The sequence below is a fragment of the Wyeomyia smithii genome, chromosome 3, assembly GCF_029784165.1.
Source record: "Wyeomyia smithii strain HCP4-BCI-WySm-NY-G18 chromosome 3, ASM2978416v1, whole genome shotgun sequence".
NCBI lineage: Eukaryota > Metazoa > Arthropoda > Insecta > Diptera > Culicidae > Wyeomyia > Wyeomyia smithii.
In genome coordinates this window covers 140258454-140282091 of record NC_073696.1, presented here as the reverse complement: position 1 = coordinate 140282091, position 23638 = coordinate 140258454, and the positions used below count along the sequence as shown (strand labels likewise).

General features: G+C 34.6%; 1 protein-coding gene across 4 annotated transcripts in view; it reads right to left on the bottom strand.

Moving 5' to 3' along the window:
* Positions 1–23638, bottom strand: part of LOC129727470 (CHRNA7-FAM7A fusion protein) — a 519941-nt gene that overhangs the window by 145740 nt on the left and 350563 nt on the right. For 3 of the 4 annotated variants that reach the window (XR_008728530.1, XM_055685335.1, XM_055685336.1), the window contains one exon: positions 22428–22514. The exons of the other annotated variant lie outside the window; for it this stretch is intronic. Coding sequence is in view for 2 of the 3 variants with exons in the window: in XM_055685335.1 (XP_055541310.1) it covers positions 22428–22514 (87 nt within the window). In the remaining variant the exon portion in view is untranslated. The remainder of the gene's footprint in view (positions 1–22427; positions 22515–23638) is intronic. 4 annotated transcript variants of the gene reach the window in all.

Genomic DNA, 23638 nt, shown 5'->3' with positions numbered 1-23638 from the left:
TTCCATAGCCTCGCTTCGGAAACTAGACATTCCAGTGTCTTTGTACAGGATTCTGGAAAATTATTTCCAGAATCATGTGCTAGTTTACAGCACAGACGAGGGTCAAAAATGTGTCCCAATTACCGCAGGGGTTCCACAAGGTTCCATCATGGGCCCGGTACTGTGGAATATCATGTACGATGAAGTGCTGAAACTAAAGCTCCCCCAAGGGATTGTGATCGTTGCGTTTGCGGACGACATCACACTTGAGGTCTACGGCGAGTCGATCGAGGAGGTTGAGTTGACGACTTCGTACTCTATAAGCGTCGTCGAGGACTGGATGCGCTCCAAAACAAACTGGAGCTGGCGCATCATAAGACGGAGATTTCAGTTGTCAATAACCGCAAGTCGAAGCAACAGGCGTTGATCAGTGTCGGGAATTGCACCATCGCCTCTAAGCGCTCCCTGAAGCTGCTGGGGGTGATGATCGATGACAAGGTCGCCTTCGGGAGCCATGTCGAATATGCCTGTAAAAGGCCTTCAATGGCTATTGCAGCATTATCTCGCATGATGTTCAATAGCTCAGCAGTGTACGGCAGCAAGTGGAAACTTCTAGGTAGTGTGACCTCGTCCATACTGAAATACGGCGGGCCAGTGTGGTACAAAGCACTAGGTACTAGTAAACATCGGAGTAAGTTGGAAAGTACCTACAGGCTCATGTGCCTGAGGGTTGCGAACGCGTATCGAACTGTGTCATACGACGCAATCTGCGTCCTGTCCGGCATGATGCCTATCAGCATAGCCATTAAGGAGGACGTAGAATGCTTTGATCAACGTGACACAAGGGGCATACGAGGTACTAGAAGATCATTCTCGATGATCAGATGGCAGCAGGAGTGGTCCAATCCCGCGAAGGGTAGATGGACGCATCGACTTATTCCGGATGTATCCGGATAAGTCGGGAGGCGCCATGGAGAAGTGAACTTCCATCTGACACAGATTCTGTCAGGCCATGGTTGCTTTAGGCAGTATCTACACAGATTCGGGCATGCGGGCTCCCCCAACTGTCCCGAGTGCGTGGATGCGGAAGAGACTGCTGAGCATGTCTTCTTTGTGTGCCCTCGTTTTGCGCAGGCGCGGAGTGACATGATGGTAGTGAGCGGGCCATATACCACTCCGGACAACCTAGTTCAGAGGATGTGTAAAGACCCGAACATTTGGAGGGCGGTTAGTGCAGCCGCTAGGGGGGGGTATATATATATATAAATATACTGAATCGATTATACTGAAAGTTTACACAGTTGCTTTTGTTTGATATCAGTTGTTCATTTTGTTTCAAGACTGCTGTTTCAAAAGGTTCTATCGACATGTATGACTGATAAATAAAATAAGCACAATCTCTTCCGGTTGCTGATGCAACCACCTCACCTCTCGTCCCAAGCTTTACCCAGACGAAACTAGAGGGCTACTTTGTCGTCTATTTTCAGCCAAAGGCAGACCTGAAATCAAAACCGTTGAACATTTTGCAGATATCAAAAACTCTGACGAAGGGTTCCTAGGCCGTGATCGAAATTTTAAAGGTCAGACCTAAATAGCTCCGAGTCGTGGCCAATGACCTGGAACAGGCCAACGGTATAGCTTGCTCCGAGTTCTTTAAATGACACGCGAGTAACGCGTTTATATACCCGCACGAAACGTTGAGATCGACAGTGTTATAACCGATTCAAGTATGTCGGTCAAGTGTATTTCAGCCCCCTGACGCCAGTGCCCGTAGGTAAACAACGAGGGAAGCAAAAATGGACGAGAAACTGCTCGAATAGAGAATACTCCAGTGTGTAATTTCGGTAACAGGGAGAACACAACTGTGACATTAGAAACGCGGGACACCTTTCATGAGCTCTTTAAATGGGCATCAACAAACAAATTTAAAAGCAGTTCGTTTTTCAATTTGCCTCAAATTATATTTTTGTTTTCTCCATCGTGTAAATAAACTGAAAATATCCAACCCGAACACACATTGTGTATTCTGAAAATTCGACAACACCTTTGTGATTGTTCACACAGGTTAAAGCACAGTCACTTTTTAATACACCTTTGCCGGCTTTTTACTTTTTATTCAGACTTGATTTCCTCCTGTCGTTATACCCTTGGTTTCAAAACCCGAAATACCTATGTTGCATCCCAGAAGATTAATTGATTTGCGACAATTATTTGCATGAATATGTTTGCTGTTGTATGCGCGAAACAGAAAATTAAGTACATATTTGCTTCGTCTAGTATCGTTGTTTACTAGTATATCTGCTACTGAGCGAATATATGCTAGAATTTTTTTTGTTCGTACTGAAATTTGGTATGAGCAAACTACGTCAAATAGGTACCAATGTGACATTTCACATGAAATGCTTAGATTCTTCACGAAGCAGGCTTGTTTACTTAATACGTTGAAATTTGCTTACAATTGATGTTGAAAAAAATATTATACGGAATCCTTTTTTTTTGTGAAGTGAAATTGCTCCGGCGAATGTCCGCTTTAGATTATGTTATATTTTATTGTGCTACACATTAGGCTTGGTCGTTAACAAGAAAAACGTATAGAAATCATTTTTGCCTTTTTCCTAGAATAGCAATTCCTGGCAAAACCGAAGGTATAATAGTGCTCTAAAGGGTCGAATTGCATGTATCACTCGACTCAGTTCGACGAGCTGAGCATTTTCTGTATGTGTGTGTGCAGAAGCGGCAAATGCAATAGAATGTATCTTCAGAATATTGGATGGATGATGTTATTTGACATTTTCAATGTTGAAAATGAGAGTACAGGAAAATGCGAGATTTAACAATTTTTTATTTGTAAAATTTAGAAAAACAATAATCACAAAATAATTCATCAAAATTGGTAGCAACAGAGTTACAAACGCTTACCTTTGCAGTGCTCTATAACTCTAGGTATTTCCGTTGGTAGATTGGTTTAAGGGGTTATATATACCTATTCGCTCGAGAAAAAAGAGCAAAGTTTGGAATTTTTTTTAAGCGTGTAGCATCGTTTTTATTGCATAAAAGTAGTAAATTTCTGAAAGTTCAGTTATTCAACTACAACAAAACACGTTTGTTCAAAAGAAATATAACTTATTTGGGAGTAATGGCCGTTTCCTAAAAACACTTTTTTGGGCAGAGGTTTGCGGTGTTTACGATAGCGACGCAGCAGATCAACTGAAATCAAAAAACTCATATTATTTCAATAGTTCAGAAGTGTGCCGGGTATCTGAACGATCGTTTTTATAAGTACTAAATTTAAGTGCAAACGAGAACGTTTATCCCGAATAAAAAACCTGTTTTGATTGCTGAAAATTGCAATAAAATATTTTTATCGGAAAAGTTAAATTTCGTGTATCAGAAATCGATCGTTCAACGACCGGGTAATTTAGTAACGAACATTTAAAAAAAGATGAAAAAAAAATCGGTTCAGTAGTTTCACCGCAATCGTAAACATTCATTTCAAGTAATTTTTGAGAAACAGCATTCCCAGATAAACGCGTATTAAATTTCTTCTTTAGCTTATGCGGCTGTGGCGAGTCACGCTGCAAATCAATTTAACTTTTTCCCTATTGCTCAGATCTTTATGAAAATTTGTAAAAGTATTCTCAAGATGCTGTACTTTAAGATGATGCAATAAAAAAATTAGCATTTTTTTCAAAAATAAAAAGATGTATACCCCTTATGTTATATTTTTTATATACCGTAAAACGAGGCGAACAGAATCAGCGGGACGAATGAAAACAAAACTTCCGAGCTTGAAAAATGCTATTATAAGTCTTCGATGACATTTAAAAAGTATGCAAAAAATATTTTCTTGGATAGTCCAATAGTAATGAGTCCTGCAAACCCATTCATGGATTTTAGCTGTCGGTTTAGCTATCGGTTAAAAAAAATACAAAAAGCAGGCTCAAGTTCTGAGTGCCAGAAAATTTTGCCTGTGGATGCCATTTTGTTCCACTTAGAACTTGTTCGTGCACTGTACTAAGCCAGTAATTGAGCATTTTTTACAGTGAACTTAAGCACTGCCATGAGGTATTCTTTACCCTTTGACTTATGTTCCATGGAAAACTCCTGGTTCGCAGATTTACGGGACGAATAGAAAAAACAAGTAGATTTAAGAAACGCAATCAATTTTTTTATGTAAAATTGTACCTGAAACATGAAACATGTTTTTTACATTCTCAGACATCATGGTCAAACTCACCAACCAAATGGTCAAAAACTGATTGATCGGATGTTACCCGTAGAACACAATCCAGCAGACAATCAAGCTAGTAACCAAAAAGGTGACGTAAGATTAATTTGCTGTGCTCGACAAAAACATCAACAACCAGAAGGAGATGGACCAAGGTTTTAGTTCTACCAGGACAAAGTGTTCCTGGAAGTGGTGTCCCAGACGAAATACAGAAAGATTCGAACCAGTGAAAATGCTTGACCATGTTCACAAATGCCGATTTTCTATCTGAAACAAGCATTAGGATCAAAATATAGTATGTAGTAGATTTATCAATACAATCAATTATTTTTCACGCGGGGAATACATACCTCGCAAAAAACACGTAGAGAAACTGCGTTAATTCAAAAATTGAATATCATGATAGTGATTACTCTCAGCACTGGTTGGAAATGACTGGTTTTCTCTAATAGGGTAGGGAATATTTTAAGCAGCTTTAGGAGCCACCTGTGTATTGAGACGAAATACTTGAAATCTGTAAGGTGAACTACAAACATGCGTGTATCGATTTGTTGACTATATTTTTTCTGTCAGCACTTGTTTTCATATTCTAAAACCGATTTAGCAAACTTTAACAATGATCAATTAAAGTTCCCTATCGAGGGACGCTAATCCAATCATCCCGAACCTTTTAAGCAGTTTGCATCTGTTTTGTAGGGGATTTATTTCAGCACCCAAATAGCGCCCGAATAGCTGCAACAATTTTCGTTTGATGTTTTTTCAAAGTTAAGAGAAGACAGCTAGTCAATCAGAGTTTCCGTTCTCATCATTGAAATTTTCGATATTGATCAAAATTCAAGAGATCGAGGCCCGTTTATTTCGACTTATTAGAATAGGCGCCGCTGCTTAAGTCATTCCTTACCCTATATGTCATTATTTTTAAGATTTATGTAATGAAAAATAAGGCATAATAAATTTCCTGGATACTGTGTTCAGTTTTTGCGCTTTTATTTTATGATTTTCCCAGCTTTTAGGCAAATATTGGTATTTATAGATATTATCTTGAATAATTGACTTGCAAGTTGGTATGATACGAGTTCTTAAAGACCATATTCTAAATTTGATTAGTTTGGCATAATGAAATTTGCCTTGCCCCGCACGGTACCATGAACTAGAGGCCCGAGGAATTTTAATCCCAGTGCGTGTCTAGGTGCAGCAGAACATAACACATATGCCGCAAATTGTTTTTGATTGTTTGAAGAACAACATGCCGCTCACAAAAATAAATCACTGGCTTTAAAACGCATATTTTTTTTTAATTTAGATTTAATTTTAATACGCAGTCGGCAGCGAGAAATAAAATTGCTCTTAGTTTCTTAGATAATTTTATAAAGTATGACACTAGTTATAATTGGTCCGTAAAACGTTAACTATAATGTATTGTGCCGTGTCAAAAAAAATTTTTGAACAAAAAAAACACCGCACTACTGAGTGAAACATTTGAAACCCAACACAACGTATACTGCAAGCTGTAGCACTCGACCCCGGTGTTCAGTATGAATCACCTTTGCCGAAAATATGCCAGTTGCCCTGCGTGCCGTCGATCTAACACTTACATAGAGTGGTAGTAGTCTGGGAGGGAGAAACGAATACTACACTCAAAACAGAGAACACGCACATGCGTCGTTTTCTGATAGCGTGTAACTATCTTCTTGCTGTAACGCATGCATGACTCAAACGAAGTTTTTAGTAACATCAGGAATTCGTGTTGACGGTGTTGCTAATATTTGTTTGGTTTTTGCGTGCGAAAAAGAAGGAAGGAAATATTTTTGCTTTTGTCATCACGCACATTTTGACAATTACATATGAGAGTTTTTTCAGAGTTTTGAGTTCGACCGTAGTGAAGTATGTTCGAAAATGTAACCAAAGCCTTAAATCCAGTGCAAGTGCAAGTTTAATAGTCGAAGTACGCTAGCATGATTATTACTTAAAGCTTATGTAATTTATTATTTTACGTTAAAACAAACCAAAATATTTTGTAAAATGACAATGAATGTACAACCTGTTTGCGATGAATATTTTTTCGAAAGGTATCAGTTATAACAATACTCATCGCGAAAAAATGCTATTTTTTCCTTGGTTCAAATTGACAGTCGATGACAGCTCATTCTGGTTCATTTTGACACTTACACAGCTTTGTATCCGTTTCTCCCTCCCAGGTAGTAGTAAGACACGCCATGTCGTGTTTTTATGCAGAAGTGCCACCCGTGCAGCACAGTTCGGTGTTTCGACCATGGCTACTAGTGATGTCCGATTTTTTCAACTAATCGATTGTTACCTAATCGATTATTTTCCCGGCGGCGGCTAATCGACATCGATTATTTGACATAAAGTAATCGATTAATCGAATTATTCATTTGAGTTGGGGGTTTCCAAAATTGGAGCAAACTTCGAAGCAAGAACTTTTAATTATTAACACATTTCATGGAGGAGTGAATAGCTCGTACAATTAATGATGTTCATCGATGTGAAGCAGTTCACGAGAAAAATTTACGCGAATCGTAAACAGTTTAACAAGTATAAATAACGCCATGTATGATATTAACTTTTACAAGCAAAAATTACTTCGCGAAAAATGTTCAAATCAGAATTGAAATAGAAATCCATTGATGTTATTTTTAGCTTTATACATAACTAGCTGCCCAGCAAACTTCGTCTTGCCCATTTTTTTATTTAAATAATTTTAAATATTCTTGTTGTGAAGTTGATTTTTGGCCTCTGAGTGACATTCTGGTTACGGCATTTGGTCATTTCGGCTGTTTCTAGTAACCTACAGTTTCCACCTTGGATTAATTTGGCGTTTGGAATCGATTCTTGTCGGCATAATTGAGTTCAATTTAGACTGTATTCCGGTCAAATTGGTTGAAATATCTGTTTCGTTTGTAATATTATTTGCGACGCTGGATATTCATTAAATTTCTAAATATACTAGATATGGATATAAGCCTCAAGAGGATAAGATCGAGAAAAAAAATAGAAATAGTAAATTAAAAAAAAAAAGTTTAATTTTAAATCATATCATTAAGGTAAAATGCTTTTCGAACATCAAATATTTTCTGGGTGTTCTGAATACCGGACTTTTCTGTTTAAAAACAAAATTGCAGATAATTTCAAGATTTTCAGGGTTAGAGGCCCTGACAATTTATTCCTGACTATTTACTTTCTACTTGGTTTTTACCTTGATGCACAAATGGAGACCTTTTCTTCTATTGCTATTTGTAAGCAAACACAGCTCATCATCTGTTATTTTTAGTGTTTAGCAAGGATCATGAACATGTTTTACACGTGCAGTTTTCGTTTGTGGATATTATAAGTCATTCAGGATACTAGAATGTATGCTATTTTCAAAATTCATGTAGGCTTCGGAATTCACGACTTTCGCACATGTGTCGCATGTATGTTTGTATCGGCAAAAACAAAAGGTTGTATTCAGGATTGAAATATAGTACCTGGGCTTCACTTGGCTCTCATTGTTTTACTAGTTTTATTGCATGAAGCCTTTCACCAATCGGACATTAATCGAGGTCATCTAATCGATTATCTAATAATCGGTGCTTCGCCTTATCGATTAAAATTATTCGGCTATTTTTATAGATAATCGATTAACTCGATTAATCGAAATATAATTGGACATCACTAATGGCTACAATAAACATTATAACTACAGACTTGAACAACCACTTGAACATTCAATGACCGCGTGACTTAATAATGGAATATTCAAGCGTATCTCATGGTGGCCATATATACAACGAATTTATTCGTGTTATAAGTAATTTCGGCAGTGCATCTTGAGCATAATAACCATCATATTGCGAAAATACGCGTTGCATTTTTATTTTCTGTGCAAATACGGTGGCTGAATCGATTTATGCATTGATGCAGGGATGGGAGCGTTGTGCACGAGTTCAAACACATTTTACGAGACTCTGATACTAGGAAGTTATTAAACGTGTTAGACAAAATTTCTATTAAATCTTCCCATCGGCAAACGGACTTTTGACCCATTGCGGAGGCAACTGAAATTTGGTTTTCGCGAATGAGTTGCTCTTTAAACGGGATTATTGTTTACCTAATTTGAAGTTGGGCAATAGTTAAGATCGCCACAAATGACCGAAAGCGTGTTGCCCCTAATGTTTTGTTGCTGAATACTAGGTAGCCACTTCTTGCTTGTCGACTATTACTTAGTATAAGAGTAGAGGCATTGTACTAAATGTACACGAGAAGGCAAAACTCCGCATCGTTCCGAATGGAAGCACGATTACAACTATCACATGCGGAGGTAGTGCTTCGGAGGGTGTATGCAGGGCTGTGAAAGGTGGAGGCACGAGTCCCAATATTAATCCGAGGCAAAAGTACGACTCCGAATGAAACTCGTGGACGCCGAGTCCAGGTAGAGGCAGTCAAATAACAGACCTAGACTAAAGTTATTACAGCGCAAACGTACTGCATCGATTCAGATTAAAAAAAATACTCGACATATCAGGATCGTTGGACAGCGGTTTGCGGTCACCGTGTTTAACCTAAACGGGTTATCCATAGACATCGATTACTGGAATTGCCTGGCCACTCTTTTGACTGAATCATGGTTCGGGTAATAAATACTTTTCACTGCCATGATACTATTTAGTTGTACTCCAATTATATTATTGCTTGTTACATAGTTCAATTTATTTACTCTTGATTTAGAATAACAAACAAATATTGCTGTTAAAAGTAATTTCATACTAAATGTGCTTTTATATAAAAAAATTCTCAACTGCAACAAAAAAGATAGACATAAATTCGCATCATGTATTTCTTTTCCGAGCCATGCAAAATAGTTACAGCAAAGCTGCGAAAAATGAGTATTTATAATAATTTTTCATCTATTTCTTTAATTTGTTTTATGTATGATCGCTTATTATGTTTTCATCTTTTATCTTTCCGTCGTGATTTTAGTATTCGACTGTAGAATTTAATAATGAAATTATTTTGATCATAAGAATAGGGGTTGTTAATATTATTATGTTTGTTTATCTAAAAATATGATGAATAAGGTAAAAAAATACCTAAAAGTGGCACTGCCTCACTCGTTTTCGTAATGACATGACCCATTAATAAGGAAAAAACTGTCTGTGATACCAGTATTGTCAAACCTGTAATAAAACGTTAGGTTCACAACTTTGCCATTAGTAAATTATTCGTCATTAGGTGTGTAATAATAATCCATACGATATTATTTTACATTCATCATAACTTTTCGATGCATTTGCAGTCATGCGGATATGTGTTGATCTTTTTGTATGCTATTCAAACCCGCTTTGTTTTGTATAGAAAATAGAGTATCGAGCTTTAAAATTTATATCTATGTTTAAAATTTATATCATTGTTACGTTCGATCGTAAATTTCTGCACATAGAATTTTATGTTACTTATTGCAAATGTTCGTAAAAAGATGCTGTCATTGCTCCTTTCTTTTCGGCAAAAATATTCCGCTCGTGGTTATCATTTTGTTATTTGAGTTCATCTTTTTTAGTTGGGGTAGCTCTAAAAAATGCTGTATGCTAAATATTTTGTTAAGAACAGGGGTCGAAGCGGTTGGACAATACAATAGTAGAGACTTTAGTGACCAAAATATCAAAAATAGTGACCAAATAGTGACTTTATATAATATTTAAAGTGACCAAGTGGTGACTACGAAGTCACCAAACATTTATGTATATCATGTTTTTCAATGGTTTTTTTAAGACGAGCAATAGATTCCGAGTACAATCTGGATTATTCAAAAATACATAGGAATTATGAATACAAACAGGTTTCACGTTTATCGAAACTCAGGCCGTGTTTATACGGTGACGATGCGGCGCGAAGTGTTTGAAGTTTGAGATCTGTTTTGCGCGTGTCAGCAATTTGGCTTGGTGATTCGATGAATTAATGCATCGGCAGTGTTTTATGAAGGCATTTCGTATTGCTGAATAATTAAACGCATATATATGATATACTTATATGATATAACCTTCCAGCTGGTCTTAAGGCACGATGCTGGCCTTACAAGCCAGTCGTCGTACTTTCGAGTCCCGGCTCGGAAGAGAGCCCCGCAATTGTCCTGTACACTAAAACAGTTGACTGCGAAATCTGTGTATAATAAAACAGAAGGTCGAGTTCCAAATCGGAATGTAGCACCGCGGCTTCGCATTTTTTATGCGATTTATACGATTCTAGCATTTTGCAAAAAGCTCACTTCATAAACTTCTTTAGTTCAACCGATATTTCATCAAAAATGTCCTGTGGTAGTATCGCATCATTAGATCACACCTCCTCTCTGCAAATCCTGGATACTATAGCACGAATTACCCTTTCAAGCTCTGAATACACAAGTGAGTGATTCTTTTTTCTGGAAGAAACCTAAATAAAACAATCCGATATTAAACCCATCCCTCACACTTTTTAATTTGTAATAAGTAATTAATGCGCTATAGCACGTGCGTTGCATGGCCTGCTATGATAGTACAGAAACAAGGTGTGTTTTAGTAAAATTTACTGTTGATAATAGTTTTTTAAGATGAGTGCGCTAAATCTAGCCGTAACATGAAAAAATTGCGCTCGCATCTGCGATAGTTTGCACGGTCCGTTTCGTTGACGGTGGTAGATGGTACGTGTCAATTAGACTTGATTTTTCTCTCACACTTTCGATTCGTTCATTTGCGCTGAGAGCTATGCTAGTCGAATTTTATTGAAAAAGTGAATTTAGTGACTGTTTTTCAGAAAATAGTGACTTCAGTGACCTTTTGATGAAAAAAGTGACTTTTAAGTGATTGGCCTGAAAATAGTGATATAGGTCACTAAAAAGTGACCCGCTTCGAGCTCTGCTTTAAGAATCAAAGGATTTAAAAAGAACACAAATCTTGATTTATTATTTACCTCGAGTTTCAAATTTCATTGTAAATTATTTTTTAATGTTAATGTTTCTAATGCGGGTTAAAACACATAGCGACACCGAGAGATTTTTAGAACGAAATCTCTGAATTCTCGCATTTCATAACATGAAGAGGTAATGTTAGTGGCGTCTATCTTTTAGTCAGTGGTTCGTTAGTAAAGGTCTTGGGTGGACTCGCTTCCCCTGCACACTGTCCACCATAATATCACTTTTCTTTGGAAACAAAACGCTTGTGAAAAAAATTACTTCCGCTTTTGAAGCAGTGAAAAAAAACGTTCATTTTGGTAGACATGAAGAAGCGTTTCAGCAGGTCTTACAAGCCAGTAGCCGTATGTTCGAACCCCAGTCTGAGAGAGATTGTTCTGCATACTGAGAGTTGGCTGCAAAGTCTGCGTTCAACATACAGAAAGTTTGAGATACAATGGAATGTTCGCTTTTTTGCAGATATGTAGAAGATATAGTTTAGATCTATTTCGACTGTTGTGACTTTGGATTTGCTGGTATTTCGGCATGCAGTATTTTTTTTGTAAAATTGAAACAAAAGTTTGTCTACTGTTTTACGTTTTGGGTGTATTTTCTGGAAGAAGGCTAAATACATTTAGCCGAAACGTAGGACAGTAGACAAACTTCAATTCTTACAATTATACAAAAAAGACTGCATACCGAAATACCAGAAAATCCGAAGAAAATTTATCCAAACATTTTTTGTAAGCGACTGAATGCGACACGTATACTTTAATTACTCCACGCGTACCAAAAGTCAAATTGCTCAATATCACAAATTGAATTCTTGTTAACATATGTTATCCTTCTCTTAGGATTATATTTATATTGGTTTATATATGAAACCCATTTATTTTTCCATCTGTTAGAAACTCTTTTCCAGAAATTCAAGAAATTTTTGCTTTTGTTTCCCAGAGACGATTTAGCAAATTAGGCTTTTATTATTTTTGTTGATAGAAGCATTTAATTGACAAAGTCCGTTTTAAATCCTCATCGGGTCAGAAAATCGATGGTGATTAGAACATACTCTTTTAAAATTGTAAAAACATCCATGTTGCATGTGCACTGCTCAAGCTAACGAACTATTTGCCTATTCATTAAAAAACTGTGTTCTCCTGTTTTGAGTCGTAGAATCGACCATTAAAGAATTGCTTTCATACAGATGTTGAACTTGATTTTGATTTTCGATCTTTTAGTGAGCCTATCCAAGATCGATGTGTTCTCTAACCGTATTTAGCAGTTTCGACGTTTGATATTTCAAGTATACTTATCAAACTGTAATCAAAGTTTAGTTGTCGTGAGGTGTCATACAGCATCATCCGCGGGCTATCTGAGTGAGTAATATAACGGAACAGACTAACTTTTTTTGAAATGGAAGAATATCGAACCGATAACTACAAAAATCAGTTTCTCAGCTGGTCTCGAAGTAAAGTATTGGTCTAGAGAGCCAGTCATCATATATGTATTAATCAAATTTCAATATAAAATCGAACTTCTCGCCTAACGGCGATGGTTTTGCCTTTCTCCTAGAAAGGTATAGCAATCACTGTAAAAACTAAAGGTATAATAGTACTCAAAAGGGCCGAATGTCGTATATCACTCGACTCAGTTCGATGAGCTGAGCATTTTCTGTGTGTGTGTATGTGTGTGTGTAACGCTCTCCCAAACTCACTCGATTTTCTTAGAGATGGCTGGACCGATTTCAATGAATGAATTGCAAATGAAAGGTCTAGTTGCCCCTTAAGACCCTATTGAATTCTATTATAATCGGATTTCTAGTTTAGAGGTTATGTATCAAAATGTAAAAATCACGAAACATCAATATCTCAGAAAATACACAACTGATTTGAACAAAATTACTTTCAAATGAACGGGCTACCTAAAAACCCTGAACTTTTGAATTTCATAAAGATTGAGCTTGTGGTTCAGAAGTTATGGAAAGAAACGTGTTCTGGAGACTATTTAAGAGCCAGTTCGCGAGAGGCGCAACCGCATGTTGTTTTGATGTTCTCCGATCGGGCTGAAATTTTCAGCATTTGTTTGTCTATTCAAGCTAGGAAGTTTTGCAAAATTTCAATTTTTTTCATTGGGGTTAGTTGGGGTAAAACGGCCATTGAAAATGATATGTCCAAAAACGTCCAAATTCTTAAAAGTGCAATAACTCCTGCTAGACTTGATGGATTTTTCCAAAAATTTGTAGTATTATTCTGCACTAAGAGTACTTCAAAACGCATGGTAACAATATAGGGTAAAGAGGTAAATTGACGAAAAAAATGCATTTTTCTTTTAAAAATTGTCAATTTTCAGGGTCATCCTACTCTTTTCAACATCGCTAGAAAAAATATCTGAATATGGCGTTTTATAGAGAAACTCAAGAGCTTTGATGTCATGTATAAGCCAAGTGTGCCAAATGGGGTAAAACGGCCCTAGAAGGTTTTTTTCAAAAAACTGTCAAAATTGATTATTTTTAACTTAATTGTCATCGGTCTCATTCTTCGCTTTTTCCTGAGTGTTGGCCAAAAAAATCATGTTACTCTGGTTGCTGTTGTATCAACAAAAATGAACAATCATTTTGAGAAATCACGACTTCGAACATTAATGCTTAACAATTTTTACTCACGATCTTCTTCAACGTTCATCTAAGAACCATCTTCCTTTACGCTAAGTTTTGCATACATAACTATTGCAGAGTATCGTGCAAATAACGATTTTATTTGCTCAACGGATATGTAGGTACTCGGTTGGAATTATTTATTTTCGCGACCATCATGTCGATAATATCTTTTACCTTGTTTGAAGCTTTTCGTGAAGTCAAGGAAAACTTTAGTCCTTTTTAGTCACTTCCCAAAAGATGCATCTGGATATTATGCCAAAAAAAAGCTTTGTAGTTGTTTATAAAATGCTAACTTCTGGTTCTGGACCTTTTCTGTAGAGAAAATAGCACCCCGAAAATCGCTAAGTATTTCTCAAGAAAAATATTTATTTTCGTTATGTAAATCTATTTGTCATTTTTGTCATCTTGCCTTTAAGTTCGTATTAACTTAGAGTAATTATCCAAATTTTGAGTAAATCTATCAAGTCTAACCCGAGTTCTTGCAGTATTGGTGATTTTGACGGCATTTTTCGAAAAAAAAAATCTTCAAGGAACGTTTTACCCCAAATTGCCTATCTTCTGATAGAGTAGGTAGCTTCGGTAAGGTACAGTGATAATCCAAATTTCTAGTAAAATATTTTAGGTCTAGCAGAAACTACAGTGATTTTAGTGATTTTGACGGTTTTTTGAAAAAAAAAACCTTCTAGGGCCGTTTTTTCCCCATTTGGCACACTTGGATTATACATGAAATCAAAGCTCTTGAGTTGCTCTACAAAACGCCATATTCAGATATTTTTTCTAGCGATGTTGAAAAGAGTAGAATGACCCTGAAAATTGACAATTTTTAATAGAAAAATGCGTTTTTTTCGTCAATTTACCTCTTTACCCTATATTGTTACCATGCGGTTTGAAGTACTTTTAATGTAGAATAATACCACAAATTTTTAGAAAAATCGAACTTAAGCAACCGTTATGTATGAAATTGTTAAAACAACGAAAGTCTATTATTTCAAGTATTACACGACTTATTTGAACATAACTAGTGTCAAACGAACGAGTCATCTCTCAAACTTACAAATTACAAACTTCATAACAATTTGATATGTGGCTCAACAATTTTGGAAAGAAAAAAAAATCAAAGACAATTTGAAACTATACCTGCTTCAATCAATATATAGGACTTGATTTAAATGTGGTATCGTACTATTTGAACGTTGCCGGTATCACTCGTTATTAAACTGTTCGAAATTAAGAGTCATTTTTTTATTTCGCTATTTCTTATTCACTAACATTACGTACAATTTTTTATTGTATACTTCAATTACAACATCAATATTTTAGAACCCAAAGAGTGAATATACCTTTATTGGATTTAAGCATTCATGTAAATATATTTTTACAAATAATAAATTTGAATGAGAAAGGCTGAGTCTGACCGCTAGGTGGATTAAGTTATGTTTTTTTATGGCACATAGGCACTTTTCACATATTTGGCGCGACCATCACATTGATTATCTTTTGTGGCAGGCCCTGCTGTACACAGATTACGAGGTACCCGTACTCATTGATGGGGTAGGGTTGGTTGGTTGTAACTCTGTGCCCTTGGTATCGCATAGTCAAATAGACTAACGACCTTTTTGGGATTAGAACTCCGAAACGGTTTTAAAATGGAGTTGAAAGGTAACGTCCGAAAAAGTAATACCTTGCAAATGCAAGGGCTCCTAAATTACAAAGCAGGTAAGCGGACGTTTCAACTGCAAGGTTGCAGAAGCGACAGTTATCACATCCGACAATTCCGATGCTCTTTAGGTGATAAAGAGCAGGACAGTGTTCAGTAATAACTCCCGTGTAGAGACTTAGCTCACCACGTACAGTATGGGAGATAAAAATGATTGTCACTGGTGAAGAAATTCGGTTTTCAACTGGATCGACAATAGGAATCATGCAAGTGTATGTTCGCAGTAGCCATGTCCAAACCACGCTCTGCACTGAGGGACATATTTGAATCACGACACGACGTGTTTTGCAATTGCCACTCAGTGTCTGTGTTAGACAGATAGCACGAAGGGCGAAACTTAAAACACCAGAGCCATTATCAGTGTGATATTTCCAGCCCTGGTATTTTAGGCTTCGGTACACACCGGAGACGATGACTTTAGTTTCGTGGAAGTACCGTGGCCAAATGTTTGAACTTCGTAGAAACATCACGGTAACTTCCATAATATGGCCAAGCGAAGCGGTTATTATTCTTTACGTGAGACCAGTGTTTTCCGAAGCTAAAACCCTCGGTTCCGGTGTTTGCGGAACCGGGGCCGAAAATATTACACTGACACTGGCTCCGGTGTTTCAAGTTTCGCCCTTCGTGCCATCTGTTTAACACTAACAGTGAGTGGTGGTTGCAGGGCACATCGTGTAGTGTTGAGATGCAAAAACTGCACTCGGGCAGTACAGTTCTGGGTTTATACTATGGCTACCGGTAAGACGGAGTGGTATGAAACAATAGCAAAGTGCTTTTCTATACGGGACGACTCACTGCGCAGAAGAGCACGTGTTTGTAAATTACCGTTCGATGCACAGATGCCAGCAGTAATATGATTTACATGTAGTATGTCTTAAAATTTCATCAGCGTTTTTAATGATGATTTTTATTTCAAATGAGCGGTAATGGCTTTGGGTCTCATTTCACATGCATCACATTACTTTGCTGTTGGGAATCAACCTAGTTTAATGATTTCTGCAATATATATATATATATATATATATATATATATATATATATATATATATATATATATATATATATATATATATATATATATATATATATATATATATATATATATATATATATATATATATATATATATATATATATATATATATATATATATATATATATATATATATATATATATATATATATATATATATATATATATATATATATATATATATATATATATATATATATATATATATATATATATATATATATTTTGGTGGCGAACCAGCCTGTGGCTGAAAGCCACCCTAATAAAGTAATAAAAAAAAATAATATATACTAGCTGACTCGGCGAACTTCGTACCGCCGCCTTGAGTTTTATTGACTGTTGTATTGCAAAAACTGAAATATCTAACTGCTGCTTAAAAACATACCTACGATATGTTTCGGCTCTGATTTGTTTTAGTTTTTTTTTCAATCCTGCGCTCGTAAAAACCTACGTTTTTATTTCATTGAACATTATGAAGCACCTTTCAACCATAATCAAATCATTTCAATACATTTCTGAAAATAAACAGCCATTCTTTTAAATATTCTAAAGGAAATTATTACATTATTTTTTCAATTATTCAAAAGCTTGGCTTAATGCAAATATAGTAATACCCTTCTGCCTGGCCAATCTCACTGGAACAGATTTTATAAAAAACTTCAGAATTCTAAATTCAAGCTTAAAATTCGGAATATACGAAACATGTGAAAGTGGTCAAGAACTGCCACTAAATTCTATATATTCCACAATGTCGGGGTCAGGGTCACGTGAACATGCGACATAGAGCTGTCCATGTAAGAAGCATGAATACTCGAAGCTTATGCCACAAATTTTCAGTGACTATTCTGGGTTTCATCGATAGTCTTCGTGAATGCGCGACGCACGGGAAATTGCAGACGTTTAAAACTTAACGGCAAATCGGTAGGAGTAATCGAGATACGCGGGATTTTTACGACTTCTCCTTTGTAGTTTCCTGTCAGAATTGTCGCTTCAAGGACATTTGCCATCGGGTAGTTATGCATCTGTTCGGTGGTAAATTTGACCTTGAATCTATGAAGCAGTAGTATTTGAAAATATTTGATTAGCATTTTTCTCTCAATTGAGTGTTTATGTTATTATACTTTATTTTTCTTTTGTTCAAGACTCGTTTAAAGACTATGGAAACTAAGTGTGTAACTGACGATTTTAAAATATATGGGGTGTCGAACGTCGTGCATTTCGAGCTCGTCTTGTTCTTAACCGATCAACTTCCCTTCGGGACTCGTATATTTCCTGACTTTTTAATATTCTATCTTCAGTGTTGCGGAGCCTGACACATTTATTGACCTGCTACTAACAAAAACAACGAATTTAATTCTAATTCAACGGCATATTAAGTATTTGAACATTTCACTAACAACAACTTCATCTGAACGAAAAACACTTCGACCACAGCAGAAATTTGTCAAAGTCAACTGCAAGTATCAGTTTGATCATGTAGATTAGGGAACATTCATTTTATAAAATACCCTTAGCGGCATCTTCATTAGGAAGCATTCTCACTACATGTGGAAGAAAATTATTCGAAACCAACTGAAACCAGTATGAATACTCCTCAGAATTCTCGCAAAAACACATTTTTATTTTTAATCTATTATGTTTATTACGTACCGACAGTGTCTTCTTCTTTCTTGAAAAATAGTCACAGCACAAATTAACAGAAACCGACGTTGAATTTAAGTGGCATCAACAGAAACCAATACGAAAATCGCATAGAACTATTCCATAAATTATTTAAAAAAATGAAGGCTATCGTTTGAGTACGCCCCGGTGATGAAAACTTGTTCGAATTTTTCCGATCAAAGGCAACAAAAAATCGTTAATCACTAAAACTCACAGAAAACCTTTCAAAATCTCAGAAGGGCGGGAAATATCAAGGGATGGTTTTTAACGTTTTATAACTTTTCCAGTTGATTTTCGTTATTGCCATGGCATAGTGACAATATGGTTTTGTCCTGAACAAAAATTCTCGCAAAACCTAATGGCCAACCATTTTTCGGGTATCTTTTTTTTTTTTTTTCAAACATACATGATACCAATCGTTTTTCACGTGACCATGTGAAATAAAGCTGTTTATGCGAGAATATGCATGTTTTAGGTTTAATGCAACCAGTTATCAGGGCTTTGGGCATTATCGAATATCACCCAACTGCGGAGCGCGAAGGTACATACAAACGATTGAAATTAAATGGTAAATTGGTAGGTACACGGAGCTTCGAAATTTTCGCTTCAATGATAATAATATTTCATCTGATTTTTGAGACAGATCTTCTGCCTAAGCACAGTGCAATTGACACTTCGCAACATTATAGTTTTCAATTCAACATTCAACAATAAATTGTAAATCCAGAGATTTGTAGGAATGCAATAGTGCCTATTTAACGAAACATGATCAGAAATCAATGTTTTTAGAGAAACAAAAACTACACATTACTTTTACCAGCTAAAAGAATCATTGCAGCATGAGCAAATGTCAATGATCTAAGTCAGTGTGCATTTTAGAGAAAATTGAACAGATTGATTAGATTCGAGCAATGGTAAATTAAATCATCGCACATGTAGTGTTATTTTTGTTCTTTCTTTTCGTTTATCAGATAAATAAAACGATTATATGCAACTTTGCTCTAATAAGCCAGAAATTTAATTTACATTATCAAGTATATGCCCTTGAATAAAATCAAAGCCACGTTGAGAGTATTCACATGCATGTCAAATTTGCTGCTACCACGCTATAGCGCTTTTGCCTAGAAAAGGTGTAGTAGGCAGCGAAAACGAATATCACTTTATATGTGAACCATTAACAGGTGCTTGTTTACTCAACTACGACGCCTCAATAACGACGCTACAACAACTTGTCTACCGGTCATAGCCTACAATCATAGTAATCTAATGACGTTGTTCTTAAAGTAAAAAGTGGGAAAAACCGAAAATATATTTCAATTTTTTTCTAACTTTATCAGTTGATTATTGCTATTTTTATGGCGTATTAACTCGTCGAAGATGAAGACAAAACAAACACAAAAAGAATAATTCAAATCCGTTGATTCTACTTCGAGTGAAACGCCGTTATATATATATACACATATATATATATATATATATATATATATATATATATATATATATATATATATATATATATATATATATATATATATATATATATATATATATATATATATATATATACATATATATATATATATATATATATATATATATATATATATATATATATATATATATATATATATATATATATATATATATATATATATATATATATATATATATATATTATAAATATATATATATATATATATATATATATATATATATATATATATATATATATATATATATATATATATATATATATATATATATATATATATATATATATATATATATATATATAATTGTTTTCAGGTTGCCCAAGCGTGATGTATGAAAAAATGACTTTTTTCAGCTACAAACTCACTCTTTGGAATTTTTTCAATTCTGTTCGATTCCTAAATTTTTCCATATATTTTTTTATTTTGTAGGGTTGTTTTTGAATATTTTGCATGGTTTGGTTTAGCATCGCATTCAATTATTTGACTCACAGAGCCTATTGAACATCATAAAAAAGTGAATTTTTCTCATAGTTTTCAGATAAAACCCTCAAAACACATATAAAAATTTTTTTTGATCAAGAACTCAAATTTTTACTGCAAAGCGGGATTCAAGACAAAAATTTACATGAAAAAAGATCCTTGATATCTCATCGGGGGGCTGAGATATTGGCGCTTTTACATGTGATGGAAAACTATGCATTTTGTCAAAAATGCCACCAAAGCTCAATATCTCCATTGCACAGTGCTTTATTTTGCCGTTTGTGCGTATAATTTCCTTAATAGTGATTCAAATATTGATTATAGCCATAAGGTATGTTTGGAGGAGTTTCAGGATATTCTAAAATGCATCTTCTAATGTAGAAAGATGGGTGATCAATCTACCTATGAGTGAGTTAAAAAAATTAATTTTTAATCAGAATAAGATAGACGCATGGTGTCTTCGACAAGGTTTAGGTTATATTTAAACAAGAAACTCTACTGAAGAGATCATGTTTCTATCTCTTATATATTACGAGCAACATTGAGTTTTCAAATAGAAGGCACTAAAAATCACTTTTATCGCAAATTTTTCCGAATTTTTAAACCTTCTACTAAGTTATCATCCATCTAAAAATGCATTTGTTTTCTGAACATTGTTATTTTTTATCTCCCAAAATAAAACAGTTATTTAACATATTTGTTAAAATGCATAGTTTTCCATCACATATAAAAATGCCAATATCTCAGCTCCCCGATAAGATATCAAGTATCTTTTTGCATGTAAACTTTTCGTCGTAAATCCCGCTTTGCAATGAAAATTTTCAGTTCTTGATCAAACATTTTTATCTAAAAATTATTAAAAAAATATTTTTTTTTTTGTGATGTTTAATGTGCTCTGGGAGTCAAAAAAACTGAATACAATGCTGAACTGAACCATGCAAAATATTCAAAAACAACCCCACAAAAATAAAAAAATATATGGAAAAATGTAGGAATCGAACAGAATTGAAAAAAAATGCGAAAGAGTGGGTTCGTAGCTGAAAAAAAGTCATTTTTTCATAAATCACGTTTAGGCAACCTGAAAAACAATTTTTTAGAAAGTCGAAATGTTCCACAAAATGCTATAAATAACATTATCTTTCAATTTACGGCTGAGCACCTTGACTTTTTCAACATCGATTTTTTTTTGGGACACCCTTATATTATATATATATATATATATATATATATATATATATATATATATATATATATATATATATATATATATATATATATAAATAAATATATATATATATATATATATATATATATATATATATATATATATATATATATATATATATATATATATATATATATATATATATATATATAAATATATATATATATATATATATATATATATATATATATATATATATATATATATATATATATATATATATATATATATATATATATATATATATATATATATATATATATATATGTTTTTACATTTGTAAACCTTTATTAGGTTATATAAGTATACGCTTCAAGCACAGTTCTTATGGTTTTATTTCATTTGTTTTGTTTTTATAATATTGTTATGAGTTCATTAAAACATGCTACATTACGTTTGAAGGTACAGGTTTTTATGTGTTAAATGCAAAATATTGGATGTTAAATAAAAAAATCGTGGCAGGTTTTGAAAATAATAGATAGTTATTTTCACTTGCTACCAAACACTCATTTGCATTATAGGCGGTATATACGACACCTTAAGGTGCAGCTACTATAAGAAAAGAGCTTTGTTCGTTGACCTGAAAAAAGATACAGTTTTTGTCTGAAGAAACTCAGCATTGCGAACGAGATAGTGTAGTTAATACAAAAAACTTCTGAATATAGGAATCTCATTATTATTTGTAATTCCTTAACCCCATAAAAAACTGTTTTGAACTAGAATTTTTTGCACCGATTTGATATCTAGTTATTGTACTCAACGGTACGGGATATAATTAAATTCTGTGGATATATGCATGCGGAATCTATTCTCGTCATAGAGTCTTTGTTTGTAGTGTTTCGTGATGACATAGAATAACAAGAAAATTTGCAAAAAATGTTTCGTACAATAATAAAAACAGGAAAAACGTAGCAAACACAATATTAATTTCATAATTTTTTTTCTTATACATTTATAAAGTTGCACGAACACACACGCACACAACAAAAATTCAACAAGTTTCATTCTACGTATATTATTACTTTAAATATCTACCTAACAAAGGAATTGCATCGGATACTTGAGGTAATGTCTCCGCCACTAAGTTCAGGAATACAGTTAATGATAGTAGTATAGTTACGCCTGAAAGATTTAAATTTTGATAGTTCACAAATGAAACAAATCATTTTCTTTGAATGACATTTATTATGAACCTTGCTTGTAAAGTATTGCACTGCTACTGAAATTTATATGAAGTACAGGTATTACTATTTTGTTAAACTTTATTATTACAAAATAGCCGAAAAAGGTTATTTTTTGGGACCCTACGGAAAGCGGAACTAAGAAGGGCAGAATCATGAAAAGCAGAATCACGGAAGGCCGAGTATTCAAAAGACAGAATCACAAATGACATATTAACCAAGGACACGAAAAGTAGAGCCACAGGTACGAGAGGTACGAAATACAATCACAGCTATATTAAAACTTTACTGGTTACCAAAATGATTGGAAATGTTATATGCCTAAAAATCATTGTTTAAGTCGCAAAGAAAATGTCTGCGATAAGGCACAGCAATCGAGAAGTTCCACACAAACCAGTAGTTCAGTCGTCTATATACGAGAAGCCGCCGCTTTTGACGGTGGGTCGATTGCCCGCTCGGACTACGGAAACCACGGCAGCTTTGTGCCGCCTCGGTTCCTTGTGCTCGATTATGCGTTTTCGCCGTATGATTTGTTTTATGTTAATTATGTCCAACAAGCCATCGAGACTATTGTAATGTGTACATGGTCGGTGTGCGACCAGACAGAACCAAGCGCCAAACACATTGTTTTGAGTAATTAGCATTTGAAGTTTACCCACCCATAAATTAATCGTGTTTAAACTTATCATTCATTTAATGCTAACACGTAATCAATAGGGCTTAATGAATGTCCTTTTATCATAAATACACGAAAAATAGCAATAATTGATAAAATATTTGGGTTTTATTTTGGAACCTATGCACCCAGTTCACTCTGGTCGAACAAAAATTTAAAGAAATGGTCTTCAGTTCAGTCTGGTCAAACGTATTTACTACAACATATCAACTTGACTATTAAACAAGCACTATTAAACAAGTAATTTTTCTCACTTATCGAACGTAATACATAGATATCAACGATGCTTTATCTCTCAGTTCAATCAGTATCAAAAATTACACAGCTGATAGACAAGCAAAGCTTTATTCTGTTGCGCACCAAGTGCTAAGTGTTAAGATAGTATCAAT